Source organism: Nelumbo lutea, chromosome 2 (assembly GCF_056320005.1).
Source record: "Nelumbo lutea isolate HS-2025 chromosome 2, American lotus-T2T, whole genome shotgun sequence".
In the NCBI taxonomy this organism is placed as follows: Eukaryota; Viridiplantae; Streptophyta; class Magnoliopsida; order Proteales; family Nelumbonaceae; genus Nelumbo; species Nelumbo lutea.
Window position 1 is genome coordinate 92,035,777 of NC_142685.1, and position 12,360 is coordinate 92,048,136.

At 42.5% G+C, this 12,360-nt stretch overlaps 1 protein-coding gene across 3 annotated transcripts in view; it reads right to left on the reverse strand.

Moving 5' to 3' along the window:
- Positions 1–2,756: 2,756 nt before the first annotated feature.
- Positions 2,757–12,360, reverse strand: part of LOC148871966 (binding protein) — a 32,287-nt gene continuing 22,683 nt past the window's right edge. The window contains exons 13-17 of one of the 3 annotated variants that reach the window (XR_016108139.1): positions 4,294–4,445; positions 4,018–4,204; positions 3,624–3,800; positions 3,457–3,564; positions 2,757–2,997 (exon numbers count right to left, since the gene is read on the reverse strand). Coding sequence is in view for 2 of the 3 variants with exons in the window: in XM_088973599.1 (XP_088829725.1) it covers positions 2,978–2,997; positions 3,457–3,546; positions 3,624–3,800; positions 4,018–4,204; positions 4,294–4,445 (626 nt within the window). In the remaining variant the exon portion in view is untranslated. Of the gene's footprint in view, positions 2,998–3,456; positions 3,565–3,623; positions 3,801–4,017; positions 4,205–4,293; positions 4,446–10,055; positions 10,355–12,360 lie in introns of those variants that run through there. The other 2 variants (XM_088973599.1, XM_088973600.1) reach the window with 2 other exon arrangements.

Below are 12,360 nucleotides of genomic sequence, written 5' to 3' on the forward strand. Positions count from 1 at the left end.
CCGAGGTAACTTTGTGGGCGAGGTTCCTGACCCATCTGCGAGCTGCGAGGCAGGGGTAATTTTTCTTTGCTTTCAGCCTGGGGATGAGGCCTGACTATTAGGGGGGTTATGGAGTTGGGAAGATTCTCTTCGGTGAGGGCGTCCACCTTGAGGGGAGGCCTTAACCGGCTTCGAAACAGGGTGTCGGGGGGGGAAGCAGTGACTGGTTTAGGGGTAGCTGAGGGAACTGCTACTGATAATGGTGTTGGGAAAGGTGGTGTAGTACCTGGTGTTGCTGGAGTTGGTGTTGTTGGAATTGTTGCATTTGGGCTTGCATTGCCCGCATGCATTGCATTAGGTCCGTCCAGATGGTTCTAGCTGGTCGACAGTGGGACAACAGTTGGTTCAGCGAAGGTTGTTTCGATAGGGAGTGGAAGAGGGGTGTCCAACGAAGGAAGGTTCAAGGGCGCCACTGCTTGTGGCACATTCAAACTGGGGATCCCATCCATTGAGAGAGGGATGGTGAACTGCCCAATGCACACCACGAGAACTTGGAGTTGCTCTCCGGTGGTGGTCGTTTCTGTGCCACGTCCGGCATTGTTGGAGGAAGCCATGGGTGTTGGAGTTTTTTGGAAGAAGAGTAGGTAAGGGAGGTAAGAGAGATTTAGAGGGAGGCTTTTAGAAGCGATCCCACAAACGGTGCCAATTGATGGAATGCAATCTGGTCGATCTTAGCTGTCAACGATTTTGCCTCTGACTGGAGCAACGGGGAGCCTAAAATGGAGAAGATGAGGGAACTCCAGGGGGAACTAGGTGAGATAACTCCAAAGCTCAAGTTAGTATTCTCTCAAAGGCAAAGTAAAGACCAGATGGCGCAAAGTTCCCATACCTTGTTGTTGGGGGTAGGGGGCCTTTTATAACCACTTCCGCACTCACTCCGAGGCCTCTGTCAGGTCGGGTATGATTATCTCTGTTTCTGCCAGTTCGGGTGTCATCCTTTCTGCTGGGGCAGAACCGCCACTACTCCTTGTCGGAGCTGTCTCTGTAACTGGAGATGGCGGTGTCAGGTGGCGGTGGCAGGTGGCCGTTTGAAGTGCGGCCGTCAAGTGTCAGATCCCAAGTCAGTCAGGTGCGCCGCCCCTTGGTACAAACTTCCTCGGTGTCAGGCATGGTACGGTTTGTTCAATTTGGCATCTTGGAGGCGAAGTACTGGAGTGGTGAGCGAGGTGAAGTCTTGAGTTCGGAGGTATGTCCTGAACTGCCATAGGGCAGGCCAGTTCGGTGAGGTGTGTCCCAAACTGCTTTAAGGCAGGCCAGTTCGGTGAGGCGTGTCCCGAACTGCTATAAGGCAGGCCAATTCGGTGAGATGTTTTCCAAACTGCCATAGGGCAGGCCAGTTCGGGTTTGGCTTGGGGCCTAAGGGAGAGTTTGGGTTCCCAGTAGGGAGTTCGGACCGTTTGTTCCTTTAGTGCTCTTGCCTTAGGAGTGTTGTTTGTGCCGAGTTGTTGCTTTTGTCACATGTTGCGTAATTACGAGGTCGGGCCAAATCTTCCTTCATCAGTTGGGTTGCATGGAAGCTTTAGTATTCAGTCGAGTGAAGATGATTTTTGCATCAGACTTGCTGGAGGAGGTGAATGATATCCGAGCTGCTATCAATCCAACTGCTTTGGCTTGCTTTTCTCCCTTAAATGCTTTTTGACAGGATATAAAAACTTTTGTAGCCTCTTTCGAAACTGTTTGTTTTCAACATGTTCCAGGATCATGTAATTCCTTGGCGAAAAACATTAAGACCCTTATAATGATTAAAATTACAAAAAAAAAAAAAAACAATAAATCATAGTATTTGACATTTCAGTGGCCTTAAAAACTGATATGCCTTATTTTTCCAGACTATAGATAAATAGATAGATAGATCCATACTGTATCTTAATACATCTCTTAAAATTGTCTTTCTAATATTCTTTACATTTTCAATTGTTTTAACTTTACTTTCAATATTGCCTTGTTTTAGTATATAACCACAACTTTAAATCGAAAGTCAAAAGTCAACAACACCTTACCGCATGGTAAGGGATGCATCCAAGCATGAAAGTAGCCCAATGGTAATACGTACATTAGAAAGAAAATCTGAGATTTATACAAAATATAAAATAAAATGGCCAGCTTCAATTCTAAGATATTTTTCATACTTTCGTTTTTTTTTTTTTTTTTTATAAATACTACTTTCCTACTTTTCCTTTCAGGGTACGAGCATATCGTCCGTACTGGTCTAATTTATTGTTCACACCTGGTACTCTTCTGGTTTACTATTCACGCCAGTAACATTTAATTTTGTTACTTGGGCAATGTTTGGAAGGAGTACAAATACAAATATGTACAATATAAATACATACAAAATACAAGATTTTGCACTCTACATATTTGCAGTTGTACTCCTTCCAAACTGAGCTTTAAAATAAAATAAGGGAAGTTTAGAAAATGCCATTTTATTAATTAAACAAGGGTATTGATGTAATATCATTGTTAAATTATTATAATAAGGGGGATGATATAAATAGAAGTTGCCGACTTGCTGCTAACTTCCATAAAATTGATGGGGATGAGATTAAAGCTATGTTTGGTTTGAAGGAAAAGGTAGGGAAAAGAAGGGAAAGACAGGAAAACCAATACAAGATTTGTAAAGGTCTCCCTACCTTTCCTTTCCTTACATTTTCCTTCAAACCAAACATAGCCTAAATGATTAATACAGTTGATGAAAAGAATAATTTGACATTGGGTTGGACATAAAACATAATACCATGTGCTGCATTCAATCATTGATTAAGTAGAAGTTCATTTGCATTTTCATTTTGCAAGCCATACTATTCATTTCAATATGGTGAGGCAAAAACTTACAACAAAAGTATTTAACAAAAGAAATTACAACAAAAGTATTGAACTATACTGGGAAGCAAGCGACTTCCCCAGTTGGCATCATTAAAGAAGTGAGCCGCCTGATCTAACTCCTTCCTCTTCTACCTGCATTAACCATATAATTAAAGATAATAATCTGAAGTCAGGGAATTGATTTATAGCTATAGGTGCAGAACGCGCAAAAGTAGAAGGGATGGAATTAACATTTAATATGAGAAGGCAGCCCACATTATCTGGATGCAGTAATGCAACACTTTAAAAAACCAGAAATTTGGATGGGTCCATTTCCACTCCAGATCAGCGGTTTGATGGCCATTGACACCAAAATGTCCAACTGTCAAAACCGCTAGACCCATTTTGGACCTTCAGTGTGAGCGGGCGTGTTTGACGGTTTGTGTGTGTGTACATGAGAGAGAGAGAGAGAACTGAAGGATGGATGGGTGGATATAGGGAGACACCACAAAAGGGAAAGGGCAGGATACTTGGTTGAGCTTGAAGAGAAACAAACATTAGAGTGATGTATGGATGTGTGTGTGAATAGGAAGTTGAGACAGGTGAACTAACCTTTGACGTGACCAGATTTTCTTCTGGTCAGAGCGTCATCTTTTTCATCTTTCACAAGAATCCCAGCACTTTTTTTGGCCTTTGAGATACCTACAAGCAGTTAACACCCTACTCAGATGATAATGTCAATATTGATCTTATACCAGTAGCTAGAGAGCTTGGATTACCTCTTCTTCGAGAAAACTTTGGTGATTGAACCTCCCCACCACCTGGTTTCGATTCTATAACTTCACTAGAGACACCCGAATTTCCTTCCAATTCCATGGATTTTGTTGCTGCTTCATTGGAAGTTTGAGTTGATCCCTCCTCAATAAGAGGGTCTATTATCTCACTAGCTGCTCCATCTGCATGCAAAAGCAAAATCAACTTAGACACGAATTTAGCAGAACAGGCTGTTAAGTAGCAAATGACCATTATAAAGAATCATGTTGTGGTTATCAAATTCAGGAAGCTTCAGAAATTGACTTACTAGATTACAAAGGACAAACCATTTGAAAAAGACACTAAATAATTAATAGATGTCCTAGGGATCATCTTGTTGACTAACTATGCTATGCCTACCATCATCAGCAGCTTCTGTAGCACCATTGGTCGCCATTAAGCCTTCCAAGTTACCCACTCTCTGCTGGTGAACTTGGGCATTTCTAGCAATTATCTCTTGCTCCTTCTTTTCCAGGTGGAATTTATTTAGCTTGTCCTCGAACTCCTCAATGCAGGATTTCAGCTCTGGCTTGGCAAATTTCTTACCCTGATTTTAGTTGATATACATAAAACAAAAAAAAATGTTAGTAGATAGACCAAAGGGAATGACGCATGCACCAAAAATAACTTCAATACCTTGGCAATAATATTTTTGAAGTGCTCCATCACAGAATCTTCAGATAGAATATGTTCATAGGTTTTGAATGACTCCATTAACTTTTTCAGTCCTTTTTCAGTGAATGTCAATTGCGAAAGGCAATAAGAAATATCTTCCCACTGTTTGACATCTGCAAGAGAAGTACCCAAAGTAACAAAACAACTTCCCCAATCATTGACAAGAACTAAGAACAGCAGTTTGTGAAATGGATCCTGTGTCATAACCAAATTTAGTATTCATTTGTTGGTAAAGCCCTACATCAGAAGAAAGTGCTGTTTTTCAAACTATCAGAAAAAAGAAACATGAGAGAGAGATGAAAGAAAAGTAGGATCCATCTAATGGACACCATAAAGGTTGCAGAATGGGTGGGCGAATTTCAAAAATTTCCTACCTTCTCCCAACTGGGAATCATATTCCCTAAATTTAGAATACAATATTCAAGGATCCTACTTGAACCATAATCAAACCAGATCTGTACCAAAAGATAAATGGGAGGAATATACCTAATCCGGAGAAGCAGTATCTCCCAAAGTTGGTGTTCACGCCCAAAGAATGCTCCAAGATCCGTTCCTGCTGAAGATGACACAGTTGTGGATGGAACAGAACCAGCAGGGTGCGTCCTACACACTGGATCCTTCACAAGAATCCTCTCGAAACACTAAACACTGGATCCTTTCAGTCTTTCTTGCAAGACTAATGTCAAGAACAGATTTCTTGACTTTCTTCTCTGCAAAGATCTAATCTTGCAAAAAAAATGACGGCGGCAAGAGGAGAACTCTAAAGGCGAAAAGGCTGAACTGCCTTTTTTTTCTTTTTCTGGAGTATGAAAATGAGATCCTATCTAAATTCACAGGAGATATCCTATATCTCTTCAAGGTGGTTCGAAATCTGATATTTCTCTTTCTTGGTTAGGGTTTCTCTTCCTTTCTTCTTGATTAAGAATCCTCCTAATTAGGAGTTATCCCAATCCAAATCAGTATTTGGATAGGGGATAATCTTAATCCTATCTGCAGATAAAGTTAACTTACTCCTGATCTTATCAGGAGGTTACCAGATTCAAATCTAATTTGAATTTGGTCTCCAAGAGTGGATAAGGCTAAAAGGTCCAATCCTTTTACTAACATTAATCTCAGATTCGCCCCAAGGATGGGTGATCATATCAGCCCACCTCGAAATGGGCTTCTGACCCATTAAGTGTTCAGTGTCTAATTACTTTCCAATCTGCTGCCCAGTTGGGCTTCTTTGTATGGCGTGGGACCCAAGCATTGATCTACACACCAACCACATGGGTTCGGCCCAGCCTTTAATACAAGGCCCAACCGAATTCACTGAAAAACTCAATGAACCCCTTGAGTCCATCATATGGACCCTATGGGCCCAACACTTACATTAAGTGGTCCCTGGGCCAAGCCATCTTATAAAAACCCAGGGACTGTGGGCAGGTGCAAAATTAGCCCATCAGGTATTATCCTCAATGGTCTTACACTTAACCTCTCAGCCCTTTATGATCAAGCACTGCCCGACAAGAGAGGACCTCTCCCTCGGCTACAAGGAACAGTGCCGCACTATCCTCTCACATGGATCCCGGGAATTAAAACCATTTGCAAACAATTCGAAACTGTACATATATATATAAATATATTAATTTTGCAAAACAAAATTCCAACGATTGAAATCAACTGCCGGCAGTTTGGTTTCCATCAGAGATAGTGCATTCCCGATCATTACCCTTTGTCCGACAAAGTGGCTGATTCTATCACTATGATCACCCACTCAGATGAATTCTCAAACTGCCCCAACATACCCAGGTTTTGATCCCCGCTAAGGATCTCACTGATTGGCATATCAAAGGCAGCCCGATCCAACACCTAGTGAAGTGTCATAATCGAGTCTAGGGGTCAGGTGTAACTTTCCAGTTTTGCCCATCTATCTCCAAGGTCCATGGCAATACTGGAAATCTGGTCTGGTTCAAGGATTCAAGTAATCCCATACTGCATGTGCCTCGGGTCTTACCCTGGTGGCTGAGACAGGCCATCCCAACACTTGGTGGCACACCAGTATCAGCCTTGGCAGGATAAATCTCCCCAGACTTATCCAACGGCTGTGAACATTTAAAACTAACACGAGTCTCTATAAATGTCCAGTTTTAGGGTTTTACACAGAATTAAACCAAACAACATGAATCAAACATGCACTTTATTTATTTTCACTAAATAACAAAAGCACATCAAATCAGATTGAAGCTAAGGGCATACAAAAACTGTCTAACAAGAGAGTGAACAGCTTTCTACTTCCCTGGCAGCCATAAAATATAATATTCCCTCTTAAATGTTGTAAAAGCCAGGGAAACCCTAGGTGAAAAACATACCCTAGTGCCAAGGCAAAATGCAAAAGTCCATTATGGAATAACATATAATATTCCCACTTAAATGTTGTAAAAGCTAGGGAAACCCTAGGTGAAAAACATATCCTAATGCCAAGGAAGAATGCAAAAGCCCATTATGGAATAACATTTAAAAGTTACATAATAAGATGGCACAAGAGAAGGCCACAATGGTCCTTTCTCACATTTTATACCAGTAGTATGGCCCCTCATCAATTATTGTAGCCTCATTTTCTTGTATTTTCCATCCCCATGAGAGTCTTTGGTTGCCGGGCCTTTGTCTATGATTTGTCTCCATTCCGAGGTAAATTAGACCCTCGGTCCATTCCTTGTGTCTTTCTTGGGTACCCCTCTTCTCAAAAAGGGTATCGGTGCTTTGACCCAATTAGTCGTAAATTTATTGTGTCTATGGATGTGTCCTTTGAGTCCGAACCATTCTTCCCTCCTTCTCCTCAAGGGGAGAGTGGTAGTGTGGAAGAGGAGAAGCAAGTTCAAGTATCTCTTCCTTCTATTCCGGACCTTACTCCCTTCCGTGTCTTCCAACGTACACGTCGGAGAGATCAGCGGTGTGATAGAGATGTGGAGTAGCTAAACACTGAGCAACTGACATCATCAGACTCCTAGGAGGTAAGTCCACCCCATAACCCTACTCCTACTGTGGATGAGCTTGACATTGCTATTGCCCAACGAAAGGGAGTTAGGTCCTGCACTACCAAACACCCCATTACGTTCTTTGTCTCCTATGACGACATTTCCCCCTCGTACTGAGCCTTCCTATCGGCAGTTGATTGCATCCCTAATCCCAAAAATGTTGCAGAAGTCTTAAAATGCCCTGAATGGGTAGATGCCATGATGGAGGAGATTAATGCCCTCCACAAAAATCAAACTTGGAAATTGGTGGATCCTCCAAAGGGGAAAGACCCTGTAGGGTGCAAATGGGTGTTCACAATTAAGCACAAGGCAGATGGAATTGTTGAAAGGTACAAAGCAAGACTAGTAGCCAAAGGGTACCTCCTGGATTCTGTGCCAAGGGGAGTGAAAATAAGATGTGCAAACTACGAAAGTCTCTCTATGGCTTAAAACAGTCTCCCAGAGCCTGGTTCAGTAAGTTTCACTTGGCAGTTCAAGAGATGGGATTCAAACAATGTCAGTCTGATCATACACTCTTTGTGAAGAGATGTTAGGAACAGGTTGTTCTATTGATAGTGTATGTAGACGATATCATCATTACAAGAAGTTAGAGCTCAGAGATACAAAATTTGAAACAATTCCTTGCATCTAAATTTGAAGTGAAAGATCTAGGACTCCTGAAGTATTTCTTTGGGATTGAAGTTGCCCCGCTCAGAAAAGGGTAACTTTGTCTCTCAAAGGAAATATACCCTTGATCTATTACGGGAAACAGGTAAATTAGGTGCAAGGCCAGCAGATACTCCTATGAATGTGGACCACAAGCTAGGTGACTGTGTTGGGGAACCTCTGAAAGATGTAAAGAAGTTCCAAAAGTTAGTGGGAAAGCTAATTTATCTATCCATGACCTGTCCAGACATTGCCTATTCCGTTGGGGTCCTGAGCCAGTTTATGCACTCTCCTAAGAAGCCACACATGGAGGCAACAGAGAGTCCTTAGATACTTGAAGAAATATCCAGGAACAAGCCAAATATTCAGTAAACACAATCACCTAAAGGTGGAAGTCTTTACAAATGTTGATTGGGCAGGAGCTGTGGATGATAAAAAGTTCACTAGTGGGTATTGCACATTTGTGGGAGGAAATCTGGTGACCTGGAAGAGCAAGAAGCAAAGTGTGGTAGCAAGGTTAAGTGCTGAAGCTGAATATAGAGCTATGGCACATGGGGTGGCTGAAGTCCTTTGGCTAAAGAACCTTCTAGGGGAGCTTGGAGTTGTTGTTCATAGTCCTATGTCCCTTTACTGTGATAACAAGGCTGCAATAAACATCGCCAGCAACCCAGTCCTACATGAGAGGACCAATGCATATTGAGGTGGATAAACACTTCATAAGGGAGAAACTGGAAAAAGGGGAAATTTGCATCCCTTATGTCAACTCCAAGGAACAACTTGTTGATGTCCTTACAAAGGGGCTTCTGTGCTCGCGACACAATGAGTTATGTGACAAGCTGGGCATGATAGACATCTTCAGCCCAACTTGAGGGGGAGTGTTGTAAGGCTTACTTAATTGTTAGTTTATAGTTGTTGTTAGTAGGTTGTTGAACAGTTACAAATACTTGTTTTTTCTTCTTTCTTTTTTCTTATTATTCTTATTCTAGGATATGCCGCCAGGGGCATACTTGTAATTTCTGATTCATTTATGAAGTTAATATTAATAGAATACTGGCGACAGCCATTAGTGACTTTTTCCTCTCAACCATACCTCTCTCTCTCTCTCTCTCTCTCTCTCTCTCTCTCTCTCTCTCTCTCTCCCCCAATCCCCACGAATCACCACAATAACTATGCACATGTTATTCTTGTATACAATTTTAGAACTAGTGGTAGTAGAAAGCAACAAGATGGAAGAGAGCAAGCCTATTGTCTTCTCTCAATTTCAAAATCTAATAGTTGGCCCAACTTATGTCCCTTCCCCTTCATCTTCTCAATTCATTGGTCTTATATCAAGCAACCATCATGAGAAGATGAAACGAGGTACCATTCTCAACTAATTGACAAATTGAAATCAAATTTATTATGAAATTAGGAACAATAAGGGTTTCAAGAGGATGAAACAGAGAAGTTATGGATGAAATAAGGACAAATCATTACATCCAACAATTTCTAGTTTTTCACCCTAGTAGTAATAATATGCTTATTCGAGTATTGAGATTTAAAGGATTGATTAGACTATGCCCTTGTCATATGGATAAAGGCATTGGAGTTAATAATCCAAAGGTGGTTGCATGGTTGTCAAGGTGGTTGAAGGGCATGCGGTTGATGACATACGCAGCTGCAAGTATAGCATCCACCCAAAACCTTTTTGGGACATTCATGTGTAACATCATCCCACGGGCTACCTCAAGAAGGTGTATGTTTTTCCTTTCTGCAACACCATTTTGTTGTGGTGTTCTGGCGCATGAGCTCCAATGAATAGATCCGTGCGAGGTGAAGAACTCAATGAACCCCCCATGGAAGTATTCCTTCGCATTATCAGATTGGAAGATCTGTATTTCAACATGGAACTACGTAAACATCATCCTCTGGAAGTCTTTCACTATCTTTGGAACTTCGGCTCTGCCATGTATAGGAATTACCCATGTATAGCGAGAATAATCATTGATCAATGTAATAAAGTACTTACATCCGCCCTCGAAGATTACATTGGTAGGTCCCCATACATCAAAATACACAACATGAAACGGAACATTTGATCTTTTATTACTTGAGTGAAAAGTTGTTCTACATTGTTTGCTTAACTGACACGTTTGGCACATGAACTCTGACACTGAACATGACTTAAATAAAACTAGAAACAAAGATTTTATTATTTCGAAAGAAACATGACCTAAACGACTATGCCACAAGAAAATTTGACTCTTATTTGACTGACTATGTGACTCTAAGGATGACACCGAGAGACCAGCTTTGTTGTCGAGAATGTAGAGACCATCCACTAGGCTTCCTCTACCAATCGTCCTCCCAGAAGTTAGATCCTGAAAAACACATCAGTCAGCAAAAAATATCACACTACAATTCAAAGAGCTTGTAATGCTACTAATTGAAAGCAAGTTTATTGGAAGCTAAGGGACATGCAATACAAATTTCAGGTTAAGGCAATGGGGAAGGGATATTGATCCTTGGCCTGCAATGGAAGAAAAAGAACCATCTACAAGTCTCACTCTATCCCTTCATGACAAAAGGATATAAGACTGGAATAAGTTAGGCTTACCGGTCATGTGGTTGGAGGCCCCTGAGTCAATGGTCCAAGGGGAATCTGTGGGAGTGGCATGGAATGAAGAAGCCATATTACCTAAAGCAGATGCAAATGAAGTAGAGAGAGTACTAGTGACTGAGTTGTCCATTTGTCGCAAGGCCCTACCATAAGATTCCAGGTGCTCTCTGAAGGAATTCATTATATCCTCCTTGGGGTTAGACTTATTAGGGTGGTCCCGGGTACTACCGGAAAATTGAGTATCTTGGGTTGCCAAATGTGTTGTGCTCATTTTCTTCAAATGACCTTTACCCTATTCTTCATTCTTTGCTGCCCATTTGGGTTTCCCGTGGATGTACCAACAAGTGTCACGTGTATGTCGTGAACGCCTACAGTGGGTACAGAACAGCTTATCTTTATCATCCGCCTTCTTAGGGTCACTTTTCTTTCCCGTGGAGCTATTATTCATTGCAGCCAAGGCAACTTGTTGCTCCCCCTCAGCTATAACCATCACATTCCGCCTGCTTTCTTCAGATTGGACAAGGGAGTATACCTCGTGAACCATAGGCAACTCTTTGCTTCCTAGGATTTGCACCCTCAACGGTTCATATGCAGGGTTCAGTCCCAACAAGAAAGCAAACACCCGTTGCTGAGAGACCAGCTTCCTATAGGCCTTAGCATCATCATCGTGCTTCCACTCTATGGCATAATAATTGATGAAGGAAGATTTGGCCCGACCTCTCTATTACGTGACACGTGGCAAAAACAACAGCTCGGCAAAAGGGGCCAAGCCTAGGCGGGAACAAGGGGACACGAGCAGACTGAACTCCCTACCGGGGGCCCAAACTCACCCTTTGTAACAGCTCGGGATATACCTCGCCAAACTGACCCACCTTGTAACAGCTCGGAATACACTTCGCCGAACTGACCCACTTTGTAACAGTTCGGGATACACCTCGCCGAACTAACATGCCCTATAGATACCTCAGAGCTCAAGACTTTGCCTCGCTCAACACTTCGCATCACCTTCTGGGCACCACCTGATACTAAGGAAGTCCGTGACCGAGTGTCACGGGGATAATCTTTGGGGCCCCGTGTGGCACTCGAAATGGGCGAGTAAGCCTACGAAACAAAGCAAACACACACAGAAAGGCAACAAGAAGGCACACGAATTAGCAAAAGGCTACTTGTATTGCATTAATCAATGGTAAGCACAAGCACACAGTACAGTGTCGAGGGGATCTCGTGCTTAACCTTTACACGCTTATGAGCTCACTCGACTACCTACCTCCCCTCAAAGAGTATGTTAAGCTTTTGGGGGAGTGACAATATGAAACATCAAAACAATGGAAAAGCATACTAAGTAATTACAATTACGCCATTGGCGGTCCCCCTTACAAAATACAAGCAAAGCCCACCCATGACACACATGTTGGCACCATGAAAGCACGTGGCTGGCACTCGGATGGCTCACTGTAGGTGCTTGATGGCGCGATGAAGGAGTCACCCGTGACATTCTCCCCCACTCAATTCGATCTACGTCCTCGGAGATCGGCTTCGGCTGGTCGCTTAGAGTCATTGTTGCGGAAGGAGGTTCTTCTGTTGCTCCCCGAACCGGCTGTCGTCCAAGGCCGAGGTGTATATTTTGGTGGCATGGTCGGGTTGGCTCATTCTGTTGGGGTTTCCTATGGCTAAGTCCTTTCCTGGCAGCCTCAAGGTATGTTAGTGGCTGGTCCTGTTTGGCTAAGGGGTAGGTTTGGGCCAGGGAATGATCAAAATGGTGTTTTG